This window comes from Populus euphratica, unplaced genomic scaffold (genome assembly GCF_000495115.2).
Source record: "Populus euphratica unplaced genomic scaffold, PopEup_1.0 scaffold12.1, whole genome shotgun sequence".
Taxonomy (NCBI): Eukaryota; Viridiplantae; Streptophyta; class Magnoliopsida; order Malpighiales; family Salicaceae; genus Populus; species Populus euphratica.
This window is the reverse complement of record NW_011499858.1, coordinates 2,317,648-2,340,109: the sequence shown is the minus strand read 5'-3', so window position 1 is coordinate 2,340,109 and position 22,462 is coordinate 2,317,648. Positions and strand designations below refer to the sequence as shown.

The 22,462-nt window shown below is 32.4% G+C and overlaps 3 protein-coding genes across 7 annotated transcripts in view; 2 read left to right on the top strand and 1 right to left on the bottom strand.

Annotated features, from left to right (window-relative positions):
- Positions 1-1,777: 1,777 nt before the first annotated feature.
- On the bottom strand, positions 1,778-7,020 carry LOC105124056 (Tetratricopeptide repeat (TPR)-like superfamily protein). Of its 5 annotated transcripts, none has more exons than XM_011023908.1 (2): positions 5,547-7,020; positions 1,778-2,222 (listed from the first exon to the last, which is right to left on the bottom strand). In XM_011023908.1, the coding sequence occupies exon 1, from the start codon at positions 6,936-6,938 to the stop codon at positions 5,550-5,552; it is 1,389 nt and encodes a 462-aa protein (XP_011022210.1). In that variant the 5' UTR covers positions 6,939-7,020; the 3' UTR covers positions 1,778-2,222; positions 5,547-5,549. The 5 variants fall into 5 exon arrangements, with proteins under 5 accessions (XP_011022210.1, XP_011022211.1, XP_011022212.1 ...); XM_011023909.1 differs by lacking the exon at positions 1,778-2,222 and adding an exon at positions 3,121-3,187; XM_011023910.1 differs by lacking the exon at positions 1,778-2,222 and adding an exon at positions 3,121-3,151.
- A 4,140-nt stretch (positions 7,021-11,160) lies between these two features.
- On the top strand, positions 11,161-13,620 carry LOC105124054 (NAC domain-containing protein 100-like). The gene is made up of 3 exons (XM_011023907.1): positions 11,161-11,441; positions 11,735-11,994; positions 13,051-13,620. The coding sequence occupies exons 1-3, from the start codon at positions 11,291-11,293 to the stop codon at positions 13,396-13,398; spliced, it is 759 nt and encodes a 252-aa protein (XP_011022209.1). The 5' UTR covers positions 11,161-11,290; the 3' UTR covers positions 13,399-13,620.
- Positions 13,621-17,395: 3,775 nt separating this feature from the next.
- LOC105124053 (probable acyl-activating enzyme 1, peroxisomal) overlaps positions 17,396-22,462 on the top strand; it is a 9,665-nt gene continuing 4,598 nt past the window's right edge. The window contains exon 1 of the mRNA XM_011023906.1: positions 17,396-17,603. Within this exon, the coding sequence (XP_011022208.1) occupies positions 17,403-17,603 (201 nt within the window). The 5' untranslated portion in view covers positions 17,396-17,402. The remainder of the gene's footprint in view (positions 17,604-22,462) is intronic.

The following is a 22,462-nucleotide window of genomic DNA, read 5'->3' as shown; positions in this document are numbered from 1 at the left end:
CTAGAGATCGGAAGATTGAAATAGCGATAGCCCTTGCTTCATTTATAACCTCGATCACATATGACTGCTGGTTATCTATCTCCGTGCAGGGACGGTAGGATCCATTAACATTGCTTTCGGATCTTTTCAATGCTCTAATGGACCTGGTGATTTCCTTCTTTGTCTTCTTTCTGAAGCTAACGTAAGCAAGAACGTTGCTTTCGATGCTTGAATCTCTAGCCCCGCGCCTTCGTAGCAGGGACTGCATGTCCTGGACATGTTCTTTCATTGTCAAGAACAAATCCCTTACCGTGCTACACACGTCTAACAAGCCAACCGAACCCTCAATTGCTCCTTCCACATGACTTAAATGTTGATGATGAAAAGCTTGTTGTGTGAGTGGTGAGTGAATGAGGTCTTGAATGCAATTAAACAACTCTGCTAGCTTAGTCAAACTCATTTGAATAGTTTCAGCTCTTAAAGGATTTGTAGATGATTCCCAAGTTCTTAGCTTTGTTAGCTGAGCTTCGACTTTGAGAGAATTCGGATGTGACCTAGAAGGCAAGCTAATGGACCTAACAGGGTGGTGCGCAGAATCAATTGGAGATAAGCTTGCCATCTTCACTTGCTATGCAAATGCTGAATATCAAAAAGTTCACAAGGTGAATGCTTTGAATGGAGATTATGGCCTATCCTATTTATATGAACACGACGGTGATATATGATGAATTTATTGGCTAATTCAATATCAAAGAAGTAGGTCCATGTGATGGCAATGCTGTTCACCCTACAGTCGCAAGATTCTTGTAACAATTTTAGCCAGCAAACTACAAACCTAAAAGTTTTTCTTTAATCTTGAGGTCATGAAATGGGCAACAATACTAGATAGGGTTTCGTTTTATTATTGGTAATATCCATGACAATTTGTGAATCATGTACCTTCTTGCCTCCCCTAATCATTGATGGCTCGTAGCTGTAAAACTGGCCAAAATTTTCAATTATATCGTTTGCAAGAAGGTAATGAACATGAAAGGCTGGCGATTCCATGACTAGTTGGTTTCAAAGAACCAATAATTCATCGAGATACCTAATCAATTAACCATGTGGAGGAAAGACAAAACGAGACGATCTTGCATGACAGAGAAGACCCTTTTAGGGGGTACAAGAATCCAAGGTTGTCCTAACCCACATTGCGTGAATTTGATCTCATTCCAAATTCATCATATACTATGATCCACATGGACACTGAATTCCGTAATAATGTGCACCATATGGCATAAAGGTTTGCATCATGTAGAATAAATCAATATTGGGAAACAAGGACAGTATTAAGCTTTATGTTTTTTGTTTACTGGTTTTTTTTTCTCCTTCCAGACATAAACCAATGTATCATGTATGAAATTTTGACAACGCGAGCAAGGAAGTTTTGTAATGTAAAACACCAATAAATTTTGAATTACCCCATGAACATACTTAGATGGCGTTTGGGAGTGCTTCTTAAAAGCATTTTCAAAAAAATTTAATTTTTTTTTTAAATTAATATATTTTTTATGTTTTCAAATTATTTTGATATGATAATCTTAAAAATAATTTTTAAAAAATAAAAAAATTATTGACATATTTTTTGAGTTAAAAACATTTTAAAAAACAACTACATTTATATTTTCAAACAAATTTTTATTTCAACGTTTAATAAAAAGAATAGATTATATAGATTATACATTTACCTTAAAAAACATCAAATTAATATATTTTTTATAATATTTTAAGATACTGATATAAAAATAAAATAAAATCTAAAAAAATCATTTAAATACAATTTCAAACATTTAATTCACTGTAATATCAATCATGCCTTGTGCACAAGCGGAGATTGTGATTCTAAAACGTTCACTTTTCACCTGTTTTGGGCTGTCCACCTTGGGAGTCATCCCTTTTGGAGCCCATTTAGGATTTGAAGTCCCAAGTCTGTGAGCATCCGTTTCGCCTAAAACATGTTCTGCAAGCTCTGCGTCTAAATTTCGGCCTCACACAAACGTTTTTTTGCTTTTGGACTTGCCCACACACGATGCCGAATTCACCACTACAGATTTCTCAAGATTTCGTTACTGGAATTCAAAATCATAAATACGAAGCACATCACAAACTCACAATACTGCACTGGCTACTAGATGCATTTCTGTGAAATCTGAAGGAAGTTGAGCTCCATCCCAATATGTTTTCACTAAAATGAACACATCAATCTGCAAGAAGACACCCTATCAAATCTTTGATTCACTAAAGAACGTTGCGGTGTTTTTCAAAGGTGGGTCAATATCTCATACAGCCCAATGGTGCTAAGAAGGCTAGGTGTACATGTATGATATTCACATTGAAGGCTGTCATATCTTTTGCCTATCTTAGTGGCCACAAGGCCAGTAGCCTTGTATATGAGAAACTTGGTTAAGGGGGATGCAAGGGCTGCAACATCTCATGATAAAAGATATCAGCAAGAAATCAACACAAACAAGAAAAAAGCACCTTAATGTTGCTCGAATTGCAACAGTCACCGGCACAATGAAGATCTCAAACATATTGAGATAATACAACATAGAACATTGCCATTACATCACAAAATACTACTAGCTTCTATTCAGAGTATTCTAGCCCAAAAGTTAACAAAATGCTCTGTCATTGACCATTGAAATTAAGAAGGGAAAGAAAATGGGTGAGATAAATGTTCCGAAGACATCAACTTTTAAGGATTTCCAACATATTCGAGATTTGCTATGCATTGTAATCAATTGAAAATTAACTTCAACAAAACTTGCACACACTGATATACTGAAACACTAAATACAAGATCAAGACTGATGGTAAGCAACGCAGGTGGTCCAGGTGGGATTCATTGAGATTTTATCTCTCCATCAAAAGTGAAAATTAAGCAATACATTTTGGCAGCTCCTAATGGTCGTTAATGGATGAGGTGGTCAAAGAGTTGTCTCTATAGTCTATCAAGCATTAATTTCACACATGTTGGAAGCTTCAAGATTATTATTATCGCCACCTTTGCAGAATCATCATGCAGCCTTAGCACTTCGTCTTTCTCTAAAACCACCATTTATGCCCATTTAATGTCTATATTCTGTTTTTTTTTTTTTCTGGCCAACGAAGCCTTGTTGACAGCTCCTGCCTTAAATTGAACCACAAAACCTTGAGCTCAGGAGAGCTGGTAGAGAAAATAACAGGAAAGAAACATGTTACTGTTCAGATTGCATAGCTGAACAGCATGTTATGGTGTACCAATTAAGGACGGCTGAACAAATTAAACTTTAAGCGTAAGTTTGGAACATTTGTAGCCAAAGCACGGCAAGCATCATGACTAAAATGAAGTGTACCAGTTAAAGCAACGAGGAAAGAAGGCATTATGATCCCTGATGTGGCAGGGACATCGGGGGAACTAACATCTAGAAAGGATAAAAGTAGAAAAATAAGTCTCCATCTAGTTAGTGTTACTCAATAGTTGGTTATGTATTAAAAAAAAAAATCATTACCCTATACATGTTTTTAATATCAAAAAATGTCTAATGTTTCCTTGAAAAATATTTTTCCAAAATGATTTTGTTATCACGACTGGAAAAGAATCTCATTAAAGAAACAATGGGTCTTTGGTGTTTTTGGTCGCTGAGATGTTTTTGGGCTTTATTTCAAGTGGCCATGTTTCGGGTTGTTGTGAGGCTATGATTTGGACCTATTTCCAGGCACATTTGGACTAAGAGGGACGAGGTCGAGTTGAAGTTTTTGGATTGGAAAGGAAAATGATTCGAGGGCTGCGTGAGATTGGGTTAAAGGAGGCTGATTTGATAGCTTAAGAAATGGAGAGCCGAGACAATGGAGTGGGTTTTTTTAGGAAGACAATGGCTGAACAATAGTTACTATTACAAGGGCTGATAACGTCGGTGAGGAGGAGATGAAAGGTGGCGTCTGTTGGGAAGATGAAAGCCGTCGTGAGAGAAGCTAATGGCAGGTGAGAAAAGGGATCTATCACCATGGTTGTTTTTTAGGAGGGAGGCTGGAGGACGTATGGCTGACAGAGATGGAAACCTGCTACAGTGGTGTGGGATCACAGCTGGTGTGGGCTATTGTCCGCGCGGGAAGCTGTCAGCGTTTGCGAGGTAGAAACCCCCGGTGATGTGGCAGTCGACAGTGCGGTGGCTGGGGACAAGGTGAGAAGAAAATGGTGTTCAGGGCTAATTGGAAGAAGATGAGAGGGTGGTTGTTTTCTTCTGAGAGAGCCGATTTTTTGTTTTATGGTTGCGTGTTCCTTCTTATGGAAAAATAAAGATCAGGTTTTCTGGTATGTGGGAGAGATGGTCTCCTCCTCATCTTTATCTTTCAGTAGCCCTCCTTGGGCTCTTTAGAATGGCCTCCCCCAAACCAACTTGATTTTATTTTGATCTCTCATTCTTGGACTTGAGTCCATTTCTTCTATCTATTTTGATTTTTTTTTCATCTCCTTTTTTTGTTGTATTTTTAAAATAAACATCAATATCAATTTAAAAAGAAAAGTTGAAGAGAGCAGTTAATGGAGGATTTTGGAATGGAAGTGTTAATATTTAAACACATCGAAAGCAAAAAAATTTTTAATTTTGATTTTTTCAAAAAGAAGTTGAAGATCAAGAAAATGACGCAAATGCGCCAACAATATATTCTTTGGATTTTGATTTTAAAACACATTTAGAATCGTAAAATGGGAGCGCAGATGGCCGAAAACACATTTTCTGAAATTTTGAAAGATATTTTGAAGAACAAGGAGTCAAAATTGGATCCAACTTTTTAAAGATAACAAGCAGTTATTGGAAAAACAACAAGGAAGCCATATTAAAGTACCAGCATTAGATATAGCTAAGTGCACAGAAGAACCCAGAATTAATGTCAAACCATGGACTTCATCGAGGCTTTACAGAGAGCCAGTATCATTGTTCTAGGAGACATGCACACAAAATGAGAGTCGAGCACTGAGACTAAAATTTAACAGAGCCAGATTTAATTCTTCTTGGACAGAGGTGCGATTGTCATTAGCTGGTAACACAAACTTCAATTAATGGAAAAACTGTGCAAGCTATCTCAACAAGCATAATCGTTTCCAAAGAAACAGGAAGCTGTCCTGCTTGATGCCCTATCTTCTGATTTATTTACTTACAGTTTCCCAATCATTAGAAATTTTTGTGGAAATTAGAAACTTTAACATTCCCTTTCTTTCTGTCAGCATAACATTTATTTCATCTTCAAGAACTTTCTTCCTTCAGCTATTCACATGTGGCAAACTAAATCAAATACAGTTTCAATCTATTGTGTTGTTTATTCTCGGGGTCACCAAGAACAAATCATTTTCAAGCAGAAGCACCCCAAGTACAAGTTTGGCACATTGCATTCCAACCAAAAACAAAAAGCAGGGACTAGCTAGTGCATTTACCCATAAAAGAATCGTTTTCGTCTATGATGCATTAGCTACCATGACACGAATGAGACAGGTAGCAATAAGAAAAGCTAAGAAAACAGAATTAATAATGTAGTAAACAACATACCATCTATACAGCAAGACCTTGCTCTCTCGCTTTCTTCAACCACTTCAGTGTACTCTCCAATGTAGTGTAAGCAGCTACATCAGTTAAACTCTTGCTCTCTACTGCATAGTCAAATACCTCATAAGCTTCTGCAACTCTGCCCTCCCTGCAAAGAGCTCTCACAAACGTAGCATAAGAAGCTGTCTCAAGCTTCATACCACCCTTTTTTATCACCCCATACAATTCAACACCCTTATTCAACATTCTCCCTTTGCAAAATCCATGAAGCAGCGTATTATAAGTACACGAATTTGGACTACATCCTTTCAATTCCATCTCCTCCAACAACGCTGCCGCACCCAATGCATCCCCTTCTCTACACATCCCATTCATCAATGAGGTGTATGTAACTGCATCAGGAAAATGGCCTGATTCAACCATAATTTTCAAAAGCTTCTTAGCTTCACTAACTCTCCCGCACTTTGACAACCCAAAAATCAAAGTATTATATGTAACAAGATCAGGCTCCACTCCTTCCTCTTTCATCTGTTTATAAATCCTAACAGCCTCAATACCTTTATTCAACAAACAGTAACCTTTCATAATCGTATTGTACAAAAAAGCATCTGGCTTTAGCCCACATTCCTTTAACACAGCCACCAATCTATCAGCCTCACGAATATTTTTTGCATTACAAACATTATCAATCAATATGGTATAAGTGACAAGATCAGGCTTTATATCAAAACTACTCTTCATTTCATCAATGAAACTATAAACACTGTTGAAAATCCTACTCTTACATAAACACTTAACAAGAAAATTATAAGTAAAAGTATCAGGCTTTGAATGCTTCGAAGAAAATTCCTTTACCAATAAAATAGCATCATCTACTCTCCCAACAGAGCACAGAGACCTAATTGCGACATCAACAGTAAATTGATTAGGCTTAAACCCCTTATTAACCATCAAGTTCAAAACTTTCTGAGCAGAAGATAGAGGACTATCAGGTTCTCTGCAAGACTGTGAAAGCAAAACATGGTAAGTGGATCGGTCAGGGGATAAAGAAGGGAGGGTCTTGACCATGTGATCAAGAAGAGAAATGGAATCATCAAGGGTGGAGATTGAAGTGTAGGATTGAAGGAAAGAGTTGTGCAAACGAAGGTTGTCTAGTAGCGGGGCTTTTGTAGTTGAAATGAAGGAATTGAAGAGACTTTTAGCTTCATTTAGAGATGAGGTTTTAAAGAGTGATTTTTGAGGTGGTGGGGTTTGAGTTTCATGGGGTTTGGGGGAATTTTTCTTGGTGAGTTTCTTGGGAAAGTAATGGGGTTGTTGTTGCTGCTGAGAGGGTGTGTTCTTGATGAGTGATGTCGATGAGATTGCAGAGCGGAATGAAGGTGGGAATTTTCCCATTCCCGCAGCTTTGTTCTTGATGATGATGATGCTGTTTTTGTTTGTGCCTCTGCTGTCCTTGTTTGCTTTCAGATTAGGGTTTTGTGGGGGTCTTAGGACGATGAGTATGATGGATCTGGGCCAGTTAGAGTTTTACACAACGTAACAGCCCATGGGTCATGTCAGTGGTTCCACAGCTTTGCTGCTCAAATCTGTGTTAATTTCAACACTAGCAATTTAATCTTTGATAGATGGCGCATGTGTTGCCGCGGGCTGATTTTGATTGAGTGCGCAATGTTCTTGGAAAAAAAATAGGGATTGCATCTGTGACAAAAGTGATAGGAACAGAAACCCAAGCAAATTATTGTGAAAATTAAAGGCAGCATGATACTTATCAAGAGAAGCAATGCAAATGCGATGTGAAACAGCAACATCGTCAGTGATTCAAAGCCAAGATCAAAGTGAACTTACATTACAAATACCAAGCTAATCTCTATCAAAAAATTTATATGCCAGCAAAAGATACGTGCTTTAAAGGGCTAAACTGGAAACATCTGCTATGATTGGCGGGTAGTTCCTTCGTAAAATATAAGGAGGTGATGTTAGCAATAAGGTGTCCAGTACAAATGAAATTGGCTCTTCTAGTAGCCACGAGGATGATGTTAATCTTTTCCATCACAAACCTCACCATGAACCATCTAGCAATTATTCTTCAATATCTTAACACCGAAGAAGAAGAAATAAAAGACCTTATTGAAAATATGATGTGAGAGTTGATAATCTAAAATTTGCAGGGAAAATGCAACCTAAAAAGTTTATTGATTGGCTTAGAATCATGAAGAGGATTTTCAATTTCATAGGTTTCTTGAAAATAAAAAGGTCAAGTTGGTGACCCTAAAACTTAGAAAGTATACATTCTTATGGTGAGAAAAATTTAAAAAGCAAAGAGCTAGTGAAGCCAAAAGCAAGATTAAGTATTTGGAGAAAATAAAAATGGAACTTAAGAGGAAATTCTTATATAAATATTATAGGCAAGAAACATTTCTCAAGTTTCATAACTTAAGGTAATTTGGTATGATTGTGGAAAAGTACATAATGAAGTTTAAATTATTCATGCTAAAATGTGATATTATTAAAACTAAAAAACAAACAATAACTCAATACTTAGATGGGTTAAATGAAGAAATGTATAATGTGGTTTGATAATAACCTTATTGGATATTCAATAATGTGATAAAACTTGCTTTGAATATGAAGAAACAATAAAATGAGGTTAGAAAGATTGGATGGAAATTAATATTTAAAAAGGATTCTTCCAATTGGGGTTGTACTTCATTCTCCAAAAGAGTTTCATCCAAATGAGCAACCTCTGCTTGATAAGTTTTTTAATTTGATTCCTAAAGAAATATCATATATCCTTTATCCAATGAGTGATATTCAATATTATATTAACTTTATTTTAGATATTATAATTCCAAACGAAGCAGCCTATCAAATGAGTCTAATCAAGCATGCAAAGTTATAAAGGCAAGTTAACAAGTTGATATTCATAGGTTTGATAAAGGAAAGTAAAGTAAAAAATCATGTGTTATATTATCCTTTATTTTTTTCCAAAGATTAATGGATTGTCGAGAATGTGTATTAATAGTCTAGCGATGAATAAAATCATTATTGGCTACTAATTCTATATTTCCTAACTAAATGACTTGATATATCCACTTTATAGTACTACTATCTTTTCAAAGACTGATCTTAAAAGTGATTATCATCAAATTCGAATGAAAGTTAGTGGTTAATTAAAGACAACTTTCAGAACTAGAGATAACATTTATGAATAGATAGTTATGCCATTTAACCTCTCAAATGCTTATAGTACTTTCATTTGAATGATAAATGGTGTTTAAACTTTTTATTGGTAGATTCATTAGTATATACTTTGATGGTATTCTTATTTATAACAACGATAAAGAAAAGCATCATAATCACTTGCAATGAAAAAATTAGATTTTTAGCAGTCAAAAGTTATATGCTAGTTTGAAAAGGTATGAATTCTTTCTTAGCAGCCTTGTGTTCTTCGGTTTTATTATTTTTAGTGGTCAAAAGTTATTTTTAGAGAAAATAGATCCTAAAAATATTAAAACAATTCTCAACTAACAATCTCCTCAAACTCTTCATGAAATTCAGAGTTTTCTTAGTTTAGCATCCTTTTATTAGTGTCTCATAAAAAAATTTAGTAATAATCAAATATTTGGAAAGTGAACTAATAAAGCCAATAAAAGTTCTGAAGTTGTGAAGTAAAAAATGACTAATGCACCTATTTTTTCGCTACTATATTTTCAAAAAGTTGTTGAAGTTAAATATGATATTTTGAATAATAGAATTGGTGTTGTTATTAATCAACATAACAAACCTATAATAAACATATTGCTTTTAATAGTGAGAAACTCAATTATTTACAAATAATCCTCCGTAGGCACCTCAAGCAATTAGGTGGTAGCAATTAGGTGGTGCATTGTAATAATAATTTTATTTTAAGATATTTTTTTTATAAATATATAAAAATAATATTTTTTATTTTTTAAAATATTTTTTATTTCAGTATATTAAAAAAATCTAAAAAATCCTAAATATATTAATTTAAATTAAATATTTTTTAAAAAAATCATGAAATTTCTAAACAATAAAAGATCCAAACCTAACAACTTCAATTCTCTCAAGAACTTGGGACTTGACCAGTCAAATTGTTTTTGTTCGACAGTCAAAGACAACAAGTTGAGGCAATTTCCAAGATTTGGTGGGATTCTCCCTTTTAAATTATTTCCATGTAAATGAACGCTGACAAGGAGTTAATATTCCTCATCAGAGATGGGATGTTACCGGAATTTTTTTTTTCCACCAAGTTCCGGTACACCCATGTTTAATTTGTAATTTACCAATAGAATCTGTAATCACGCGAGTCAAGTTAAGCCATTGAGATCTCCTATATCAACTGGAATACTTCCAAGTATTTGGTTTCTTCCATGGTTGTTCTCTATAGGTTTTCTGAGAAGTTCAAAACCATTTTAGGTAGCAACCCTCCGAAATTGTTATCATTTAAAGACAATTCTTCCAAATTGGTCCGGTGTGTCTTTATCATTACCATTTCCAAGATAATTTGCATCATCTATCAGCCATTGTTGTTTCAGAGTTCAGCAACAGAAATAGTTCAACGACGACAGTTTAGCGAAACTACGCAGATAAAGAGAGAAAAGGGAAGGGATAGAAGAAAGAAGGAGAAGGGGAAGAGAGGGGGAAAAGAAAAGGAAAGAAAGAAAAAGAATCATGGGATATTTTATTATTTTTGTTCAAAATTTGAAAGTGAGGTCGTAAAGTTTATTTTAAAGACAAAGTTGTTTCTAGTTTCAGTATTTGAAAGTCAGAGTAGTTTTTTTCTTTTATTTATGTTGTTCTTAAATAAATGTAAATAAATAAATAAATAAGTAAAAGGAATTGATGAATTATATTAAATATAAGACGAGCTAGGATATTATTTTTTTAGATTAATATGGATGTCTGATCCAGTTTGCGCGCACCATGACTAATTCTATAAGTCTTGAAGTTAACAACTATGTAAGTTTCTGGTAGCCATCATATAAACAATCAAAGACTCGAACCTGAGATTACAGAGAAAACAAACCCTTTAGTCTCAAGTTCTTACCACTTGATCATTACTTAGATTGTTACGGGCTAGGATATTATTATTACTTCGTATGGAAGTAAAACTCTTAAAATTGCCACAAATTTAAATTTTTTAGAAAATCAAGTTGTTTTTAGTGTTTTTTAAAATTATATTTCGTTTTATAAAAATTAATTTTTTAATTTAAATTTAATTTTTTTTATATTTTTGAATTATTTTAATGTATTAATATTAAAAATAATTCTTATAAATAAAAATAAAATATTATTTTAATATATTTAAAAAATCACTTTAAAAAACAATAAATCACACTCTCAACAGGAAGTTGCAATGAAGTTCGGAGCCACCGATCCAAGAAATGTGGTAGGAAACGAAGGCTATTCGAGGTGTTTCCATAATTTTTCTTTCAATTATTGGACATTTGAAGTCAAGTCTTGGTCGAGCAATGAAAATGGTCCTTTTCCTGTCTAAAGTCTTTCACACACCGTGTGAGACCCGCCATTTTTCATAGGATCTTTACTACAATTTTTCATCTTCAAGTTCCACCAAACATTTTTCATGCATATATAAATAGGGAACCTGCGATAGATAAATTAATTGATTGAGCTATACTCTCTAGCTTTTGTGTACTCTTGACAAGCTCTAGAAGTCACTCAACTATTTTATCACCTTAGAAATATCACAAAAAAAAAAAAAAATGGAGTTTGATGAGCTCCCAGGTTTTCGATTCCACCCAACAGAAGAAGAACTCCTAGATTTCTACCTTACAAAGACTGTCTTAGGTCAAGACACTGCTGATATCATTGGTTTCCTCGACATATACAATCACGAACCTTGGGACTTGCCAGGTACTGCTACTGTCATATTATCTATCATTTGCCTCTCCAGTTTTTTGTCTTATTTTCTGGGAGCTTGCTATATCTGCTAGAACGTGTTTCCTTCAATCTCTCAGATGTTAATTTATCTTGAGGGATGCTGTGGAGTTGTTCATGGACGATTTCATGTTCAGATTTCATGTACAGGATTGTCTCTTGCATGCGTTCAAGTGTAGATACATATTTCTTAAGCCAAAATGTGCACTGCTCTACTTCGAGCATGCATAAAAAATATTGCTGACCTGGGCTTCGTTTGATTAATACAGGATTATCGAAGATAGGAGAGAGGGAGTGGTATTTCCTTGTGCACAGGGAGAGCGTTCTTGGGAGACCCAGGAGGACAACCGAGAAAGGTTACTGGAAGGCAACTGGTTCGGACCGGCCCATCCGATGCTTGATGGATCCGAAAAGGTTGTTGGGTCATAGAAAAACCATGGTTTTCTACAGAGGAAGAGCTCCACGAGGGAGCAAAACGGATTGGGTCATGAATGAGTACAGATTGCCCAGCAACTGCTATTTATCAAAGGTATTGTTAAGAACTTTCACTTAATGATTAATCTTTAGGGTATGAATAGGTGGTGGAAAGTCGAGGTAATCTTCCATTTCTTTTCCTTGTGTTTGATATAAAAAAACAAAGACTAATAATTTTGGAAAGTAATGGTTAATTCTTGTTCATAAAAAATAATTTTTTAAATATCACTTTTCAAACTTTTATACTTATTTACTATTAAAAAACATTACTCAATAAAAAAATATTTTTTAATCAAAGAAAAACTTATCTTGATTTAAAAAAAAAGTGTTTTATTTTTATTTTAAGTAGAAAATAATTTTCAAAAATTATAAAAAATTATAAAATATTTTATTATTTGTTAATTATATCAGATTTGATTATTGATCTTTTAATTGCTATATATTTTGTTTTGAATTTCCCTAAGAATTTGATTTATATCAAACCTAATATTTTATTTTCTCTTATCGTTTTCTTAATTGAAATTATTTTTATCTATCATAGTTGGTTTCAATTCTTTTGAATGCTATATATTTTATTTGAAATAATTTATAAAATTATATTTTTTTTCATTTCATCATCTTTCAATTTTTTATTTGCAGACTTGGTCTCCATTATTTTAATTTTAATTTACTTTATTTGAAATAATTTATAAAATTAATTTTTTTCAATTTCATCCTCTTTAACTTTTTTTATCTATTAGATTTAATTATCATTCTTTTAATAAATTAAAAAAAATATTAACAAGTTATTTTTCAGTTTATTTTTTATAATATAGTCAAATAGTAGAAGATGTTTTTTAATTTATTTTTCATAACATTATCACACGTTAAAAAATAATTCACTTATAAACAATTTATTTTTCATAAACACTACTTTTCAAATAAATATTATTTTTTAACAAACAAATAGATCTTAGGTGAAGTGAAACATCAAACCTTGCAAAAATAAAGAACATGCAATAAAATTCGGGTTCAAATGGCGCCTTAATCGCTTGAGAATGCTGGCATACACGAAGATGTAAATGGGAAATGTTTGTATTACTGATATGGCTGCTGAATTTATGTGATGCAGGAGATGGTGCTTTGCAAAGTATATAGAAAGGCAACATCATTGAAGGTCTTGGAGCAAAGGGCAGCTATAGAAGAAATGGTTAGAGCACCTAACGTCACATCTTTATCTCCTCCGATGCAAGACAATTTCTCTTTTTATGACCACCAAAAGAGCTTCAACAAGTTCTTGTTCGAACAAAATAACGTTGTTCACAAAGTAGAGGGAGTGGCAGTAATAGAAGACGAAGACAGCAAAATTGGTTACCCATCCCAGATAATGGGAGTTGGACCCATCAAAGAGCACTACTCCGAGCTCCTGTCGCCGAAGTTAGCCCTGGATTGGACCATAGATTCATTTTGGCCTAACTAAGGAACCCTAAGCTAGATATCCCCTGACATTTTGCTAAATCCTAAGTATTTTCCCATATATCTTAGGTTATCCTATTTGTAATTTGGTGGGATTTTCACAAAGATCTCAACCGCAAAGATAAAGTTTGATGTTGGTTGATGTTTATGATTGAAATGATTAGGGGAAAATAATTTTAAAAATACTAGGTTACTTCTATATAATTTGAATGGAGCTTTCTAGGAGATGTTTGGAATAATAATAGTGGTTGTTTTTTAAAATATATATATTTTTAAATATATTAAAATAATATTTTTTATTTTTTAAAATTTATTTTTGACATAAACATATTAAAATAATTTTAAAAATAATTTGAAGTAAAAAAATTCAAAATTTTTAAAAACTAGTTGAAATGCCCTACCAAACACCCATTCAATCTCTTATACATACTATCAATTATATTCCAAGCTATAATCAATTTTTCTTTTTTAACAGCTTTCAATAAATTATTTATTTTCAAATATTTAATATGTTTACATGAATTATTTTTTAAACTATCATTTTATAATTTTGAATTGAAAAATAATAGTATAGAAAATAATATTTGATTTACTAACCAAGTCAAATTTGCAAGTGTTGAAGCCAAATCAATTTATTTGTCCGCTTTAAACACTTTCTCGTTGGAAAAGAGCTTTTGGCTAGGTAGGTTTGCCAACCAAAAGAGGAGAAGTGTTTTCTGTTAAATCATTGGAAAACATCCTCCTTTACTGAAGAAAGAATAAGCATGATGAGATTCTTGTGCATGAACTCCTTGCTTATAAGGACTCAAATTCCAAGGAAATGATGGTGAGGGCTTTTATTTTCACTGAGATAAAGGCTAGAAGGAGCTGTAACCTTCAAACTAAGTGTCACACTGACTTAACTCCCTCAAAAATGATTATGGGTGTTACTGCTTTTTTTTTTTTTAAAAGGAGGTCTCCATCCTATAGAGTATATGTTAAATCTTAAGTAGTTGAGGTATTTGTTCCTCTATCTTTATTTTCTTCTATGATCACTAAGGCCACAACTATAGAGTTATCCCTTTGAGTTGAAGGATACATTTTCCTTCGTGACTATTAATCACGCATCTTTCACCTTTTCTACCCTAAATAAGAAAAGGAGGTAAGTCATATAAGTCATTGCTGGCGAGAGGTTTGGTTTTAGTGAGAGGGAGCCTTAAGGTGGTGATGCAATTGGAGAGGGTTCTCACCATCCCTTTGGATATCCGCCGGATATCTAATAAGAGCTACCATCACCATTTAGCTTTGACTACTTAAATGCCTTTTAATATAAGAAAATCTTTTTTTTTTTTATCATTTTTCTTATTGTGTGTCTTTCACCATCTTTGTGCAAAAAGTTTTGCTTAAACACCCTTTAATTCTTTTTAAATTATAAGAAGAGAAATAAGAAACACAACAAGAGTGATAAAAAAATCTCTTCTTACCTGATTGATGTTCTTCCATTGTAAGTTATTTTCTTCCTTTCTTAGTTTGTTTTGTGGCCTGGAGTTGATAAAACTAGGCACTTGAATGTTTGTTTGACTTTTATCTTATTGATCTTGTTCCCATTCCTTGTTCATTTTTTATGTTGACAACCATTAATTATTAATCTAATTTGTTTTTTGTTCTTGTGTCTGTTGATGATCATTTTTCAAGTTGTCCAATAATAATAAGGTTGGATAATGGATAGCCAATAGTAGGTGGTCTTAGATTCTAAAGTGATAAAGTTATGTATTTTTGTATGTATTATTGTCAATAAAAATTTAAATCTATTAACCTGATATTCACTTTCGTTGTTAGTCTAAGTGTTTAACATTTTGCTTTATTGAACTCTACTTAGTTGATTTTTTTTTTTAAATTCAATCCTTCAATGTTATTATTGGTTTAATCTAATTATTTTTTATTAAAAAAAATATTGATTTAATACCAATATGTTTTTTTTTTTCATGCGGAGAAACTACTATTACTTTAGAGGATGTGATTTTTTATGGGGGTTACTCTATTTTAGGATCCCTTGTTTCATGTTTTGTTGAAAACAAAAAATAAAATGTAACTAAAGAAAAATTAATGAAAAATAAGAAGCAATTAAAAAGAAATTAATGGATGCTAGAAAGAAAATAGGAAGAAGTATAGCTAGGAAAACATGTCATCGTACATGAATGCATATGTTTGTCAAGTTTCATAGTTAAACAGGCTTTTTAAAGATAAATTTTTAGATAGTATTTTTTTTCTCTTTCAAAATTCTAATTAACACTTGAATTTTTTTTTTTTTATAAACTTTTAATACCTTAAGCATATCAATGGTATTCATTTATTTTATTTTAGATTAATATAGCAACCAACTTTGAAGTTTTCAATGAACCAAATATTACCTCTAAAGAAGATAAGAATTTTTAACCTATATGGTTACATGCTCGCAATGCCATAACTAATAGAGGCCTTCTTAAATAAATTATATTCATGATAAGATTGTAGCTCGTTTAATGAAACAATAAAAATAAGATTTTAATATTATATTGTTGTATTTATGATGTATTAATAATCTAGTACACAATAATATAATTCAAAATGATGAAATTGCTGCATGTTTTTTTAATCATTTTATAATTAACAACACTTTCAACAACGATTTTAATCAAATATTTTTTAATTATTTTTTATTTAATAGTAATTTCAATCATAGTTTTAACTCAATACATATTTTAACCTAGCTAACAATAACTAAAACTGATTTTTTAAAACTTATAAAAATTGCCCTATTTAAAGCTCTCAATTTCATTATGCAAGTTAAAAAGCAGTCATTCCATTCTACCTATCTAAAGTTTAAAAATTAATTGAGGGCATTACACCAATTATTTTACTTGATATAACTTGCACCAAGCTCTAACCATCCTGGAAAAAATTTAACGACAACCAACTATAAGATGGTTTGATTAGTTTTTTTCCATTATACCCAAGTCAAATCAATGATTTACACGTTAGTATCTTTATAAGTCTCTACAAGAGTTTCCTCTGGCTTCACTTGTTCAAGCATAGTTCATCGTCTTATACATGTCCCTATACATATCCTCTCATTTGAATAATTCTAAAACGATTAAGGTTGGTCAACGGTGCAAACCCAAGGCGATCTCGCAGGTCAACTTCCTTGTGCCTTGGTTTGTGTTTGACAACAATACAGATAGGGAGCATATCGGTCGATGATCAGAGTGTGCATCTGTTAGGGCATGATGAGCTCAAAATAGATATATATTTTTCACTTTATTTAGGTTTTCAATCATTATTTTTTATATTTTTCATTTTTAGGCCTAAATTTGTTTATTTTATATTCGTGTTGGGGTTGAGTGAATAATAGCAAAAAGAGAATTTCTTCAGAGCAGTCCTTGGTGCTTTGAGAATAATTGTCTTTCTAGTCGGGAAAATGAAGCGAGTCTAGTAGCAATAAAAATCTCACTCAAAACGCAACAGTTCTTATGTTTATCACTTGGTCTGGAACAGCCTGCATCGAAGAGAGATGGATTAAATTGGACGTGTTCATAAAGAAGTAGATAACATTCCATATATTCTTAAAATCTATGAAAGTCTAGTTTCTGGGAAATTTTATGGTTCACAATTCTTATTTCTCTTAAAGAAGTCTAGACAATGTGTTCCCTTCAATACGAATTCAACATTGGAGGTCCGGAAAGAGTTTCAAGAGCGATTCAAAGAATCAGCACTTACTGCATTAACAGGGCCCTTCAAGTCCCAATATACAGCGAGGATGATCCACCGAGGACGAGGAATTATTAAATGCGTTAATGGTGTTAGCACAAAGCTGATGCTGTGTTTTGTACCTGTCATCGCCTCATTAATTATTTACGATTGAAGGCATTTTTTCCACATAAAAAAAAGAGAGGTTATGGGCTGACTTATGATGCCATAGACTCCACCTCTGTATTTATAAGCATTCCCCTGTATCGCATTCGAAGAACATCCCATCAAGAGACGTAAGAAATGGAGGGAATTTATCACTGCCCTGCAAACTACGTGCCCTTGTCACCGATAAGTTTCCTAGAGAGAGCTGCTACGGTTTATGGAGATAAAGTTTCCATTGTGTATGGCAGTAATGTGAGGTTTTCATGGAAAGATACATTTGACAGATGTGTCAAGGTTGCTTCTGCGTTAGTTCAGTTGAAGATTTGCCCAGGTGATATTGTAAGTTTGGCTCTTCACACTTAATTTATTATGCTTTCTTGTCAACATCTATTATATTTCTTGTCAATAGAGGACTCGAACATGAGATTGCAAAATATTGTTCTGTGTTTCCTGGTTTTTAGCCAAATCGCCATTATCGATAGGATGCTTGTCAGCATTGTAGATGATAGCGTTTTATGCCATTAAATGTTTGGTGAAATGTCTCGCTTTCGAGTGCTTGAATAGCTTTGTTTTGATGAATAGACCTAGAAAAAAAAAAAAAAAAAAACCTAACAGGACGTCACTGAGGCTAAACAAAGACTTGCTAATGTCAAGCCCTAAAGTCGAGCCACTTGAATTGCGAGATGCAAGAGAGTTTGAGAAGCCATTAACAAAGACGGACGACTTTCTTTTGGTCTTCTCATATTGATTTTTTTATTCCCTTCTTACCAATTCTCTGCTTGTTAACTTCCTGACAATCTTCTGTCTTTTCTTGTTCTTTTTGAGGTTTTAGGCTCATGTCTTGTTAACTATGCATATCTATGAAAGTCGGGAATTAAAGTTTTATACATAATTCATATCTAAAAGTAGTGCGACAATGTATGAAGACTGATTTGTACTTGAAATTCTTTTAAGATCCATCAATACAAGAAATATAAACTTTTAAAAGAGGAAATTATTAAATAAAGTAGACTAAAACATCATATTTTAGTAGTAAAAACAAAAGGGACAAAACATTAAAAAAAAGAAAAAGAAAGAGAAAAATATCATCACCCATGACAACATCTAAAACTACTCAAGAAACTGAATCATATTAGATGAATCTCAACACAATTTATTAATAATATTTGAATATTTTTTAATTTTAAAAAATAATAATGTGACCAAAAGCACAACACAATAAATAATCTAGGTGTAGTCTAAGTGGCAGGTGGTCCCATTGACTTACAAAGCAAAGTCAAGTGGTGACTTGCAACGTGCAATCATGTGCAAGTGCATCTTTCCTTGCATGTAAATTGCATCCAACGTGTCTTCGATTACCTTGACAGATTGCTTATCCAATCATGATCAATATTATAAACAATATATATATATATATATATATATATATAATAAATTCGCCATCTGCTTCATTGTCCCATTCCAGCAGAAAATCAAAACGTATATTCTAGACCGTTATAAAAGATTAATAAGAAGAAAAAGCTGGCAAATTAGTTTTTGTTTCTTGCACGTCTCTTCCTTTTGACGTTATTTTGCAATATGTTGCACTTTTTTTTTTAGAAAAAAAACCCTACCAAGCCAAAATTTGTTGCAAACTGACCAAACTGAGCTTACAAAGTTATTTATTTGGTCCTTACGGGAAATTTAGTTTATAAGTATTTTATTCTTACCTATTATGATTCATGGAACTAAAATGATTCGGTGAAGTTGAATGCCTCCAGAGAGTATCATCACTAGATTTCAAGGGCTCGTTACAAATATTACCAATTTTTTGTTCAAATAAAGTCATTTTACTACAAAATTTACTTTGCAAACTGTTTTGTTTTATATAAAAAAAATTACTGTTAAAAATTAATATAAATTAATCTTAAGATTTAATCTAAAATCTTAAAGTTTTTTAAGTTTAAAAAGTTTTATGACACGATATGACAATCGATTATAAATTTAAATTTTAATACTTTATTTTATTTGATAAAAAACTAAACATAAATTATTATAATTATATATAAGTTTTAGGTTAAAGAATTGTCACTTGAATAAATATATTAAATAATAATATAAATTATATTTTAAAATCTTATTAAATACTTCAGCTTTTAAATTTAAATAATTTTTTGATAATATAACAACTACCCTTTTATTATTCTCTTAGCTATTTCATCTTATTTTCTATATTTATTCCACCTTTTATATCCTAGTCTCAAACCCATGTATGCTATTATTCATATATATATATATATATATATATATATATACACACACACACGCGCGCGCGCACTTTACACACTTTAAAATATCTTGATTTTGTTATTTTCAATTATATAATAAGCATAAGATTTTAGATAATCATCAAATCACAAACATTATACATTGTAAAATAATTGTAAACCATATGTGAAATTCTTATTGATGAGGTTTTCATTTTGGTTATTTTGCTTTCTTATCCTAAATGAGCTTATTATGTTTTAAGAGTTTCTTACATATTTTTTTTTAAATTATGTTCAAATAGCTTATTTTAATTACATGATTCACCTAAATGGACTTATATATTAAAGAAGAAGTTCAAATTAAATATTGCAATTGATTTTTATTTTTATTTTTGTCATTTTGCTACAGCTTGTTTTGTAGAATTAGTTGCTGAAAATCTAATTCTTATTTTATCAAAATAATGGAATTAAAAGATTTAGCTTGCTAATTTGACTTTAAAGAACGTACTTATTATATTACAAGGATTGTTACGTAATCTTTCAATATAGTATGTTTATAGTTTTGTTGCATTACATAATTCACATTTTGTCAGGTTTTTTTTTTTTTTTGCATTACATAATTCACATTTTGTCGGGTTTTTTTATTTTTTTTTGTCACACTTTCATTCTGTACTTTAAGCTTTAAGTTCAAATTTGCTAAACTTACATGCAATGACACCTCTTCTAAAATTAATTTAGGATCCAGCATTGCCTACATATAACAGTAATTAGAAGAAGAAGAAAAAAGAAAAGGCAAAGACGGACTCAATTGTTGAACGCATGTTGAGACACCTTTATGCTGATCTATGCTTCAATCAAATGGTTCAAACCTTTAATGGTGATAATTTGACCAACAAAAACATACTAACATTTGAAAATTTTCATTTGTATCCTCATGTTTTGTTTACTATTTTTTTTTTTAAGATTTCATCCATTTTAACAAACTTAAATACATATCATAACTACTTAATCCATCCAACTGAGAAGAACTCATGGTTACAAGTAGCTAATAAGAGATAAGTCTGCTTTAGAAAATCTTAAGTCAAATTTCATAACATTCTAAAAAATCCAAGTAATTTAGAAATAAAATTTATATGTTTGATAATTAATTAATTTTTTAATTATAGCAATTTGAAACATTTTTCCTAGCCAAGGTGTCTAGTAGCTTGATATAAAAAATCTAGATGACATGCCTAATGCCTAGTAAGCTGGGGTGCTTATAGTTGGTATTTGTAAAAAATTATTTTTGATGGATGTAGAGACTCTCAGATGCTCAATTTAATAACTTTATAGAAAGAGAAACTGCAATGATATTTTAAAAAGAGAAATTCTAAAAATATATATGCTAAAAATATTAAGAATGAAAAGAATATAAACCTTGAACTTGGTAATTCAAGAAGTATTTATACTAGACAAATCTTATCCTTTTATGGAGAGGAGGGGTTGAATTTTTATTTTACCCCTATAAATTAATGTGGTATATTAAGTTGTATTCCACTCAAAATAATACATATTTTAAAAGGTAGAAAGGAGTGAACTCATAATGACGCCCATACATAGAAAAATTTCTAAGAGGCAAAACAAAGCGAACTCATGACAACATCTATACTTGGAAAAATTTCTATGAGGTGAAGGGAAACGAACCCATAGTGACACCCATACTTAGAAAAATTTCTAAGAGGTAGAGAGTTTTTAACAAGTTAAGGAAAAGCTCCTTAAAAGTCATTCTCTATAATAGTGTGAGGCTTAGAAGCCTCATACTGATCTAAGATCATACTGGACAGAGGGAGGCTTGTGGCCTCCTAGTCAATGGTGTGAGGCTGGAAAGCCCTGACTAAAGAGAGATCACACTAAAGTGGGAGGCATGTAGCCTTTTTTGCAATAATTTAAGGTTTAGGAGCCTCTCCATTAAAAAGTGGTTGCGTTAAAGTATGGGAGGTATGTGACCTTTTTAAGACAACATGAGGTATGAGATCCCCCTATTAAAGAGTGTTCAATAGAGTATAGGAGATATTTAACTTTCCTATAATGATAGAAGGTGTGAGAACCCCATAATAAAGAGTTTTTATTTTTAAAGTGGAAAGCCTATGGCTTCCTTAGCAATGATATGGGGCTTGGAAGACCCTAATTGAAGAGAGATTATGCTTGAGAGTGGGAGCTTTAAGATCATCCCTAGAGATAAAGTAAGGCCTGGGAACTCTATTGGTGAGTCGTGTTAGTCCAATACTACACTAGAGAGCGGGAGATCCTAGATCATTTATGGGATATTGTGAGGCCCAAAAGCTCCACTAAGAAGTTGTGTTGGTTCAAAATTGCACTAGAAAGAGAAAGATATGAGACCATACCTAGAAAACAGGAGATTCGAGATCACTCCCTAAAGATTGTGTAAGGTCTAAGAGTTTCATTGAAGATTTATGCTAGTCCGAGACTACACTTGAAGGATGAAAGATATGAGAGAGGCTTAAGAGATTTTGTGAGGCTTGAGAGCCTTATTGGAGAGTCATGTTGATTTGAGATTACACTAGAGATCTGTAGATAAGAAATGTATGTCAAAGATATTTTTTTTCACAAATTAAACTTATTTTCAATTGAGAATAATGCATACTGAAGTGATCTGTTAGGCAATAAGGAGCCTGTGGAGTTTGGCTTGAAACAACATGAGTAACAACTAAGGTTCATCTTGCAATAGTTAGGGAGAGCATGTTTGGAGAACCAACTATATGCATGGGTATGTAATGGCAGGAGTAGGGAGAGCATGTTTGGAGAACCAACTATGTGTATGGGTATGTAATGGCAGGAGTGACAAGAATAAAAGATTGATGTCTTCTCCCAAGTGCAGAAGTGTCGAAGTAATAAATAACCCGGTAAGACCGGGGTCGAACCACGGGGAGGTTAATTATACAAATTATAAAT

Excerpts from the sequence above, each read along its gene's own strand:
- LOC105124056 (XM_011023908.1), bottom strand. The coding sequence starts at position 6,938 with ATGGGAAAATTCCCACCTTCATTCCGCTCTGCAATCTCATCGACATCA.
- LOC105124054 (XM_011023907.1), top strand. The coding sequence starts at position 11,291 with ATGGAGTTTGATGAGCTCCCAGGTTTTCGATTCCACCCAACAGAAGAA. Across the intron at positions 11,442-11,734 it reads CGAACCTTGGGACTTGCCAG|GATTATCGAAGATAGGAGAG; the intron begins GTACTGCTACTG and ends TGATTAATACAG. Across the intron at positions 11,995-13,050 it reads GCAACTGCTATTTATCAAAG|GAGATGGTGCTTTGCAAAGT; the intron begins GTATTGTTAAGA and ends TATGTGATGCAG.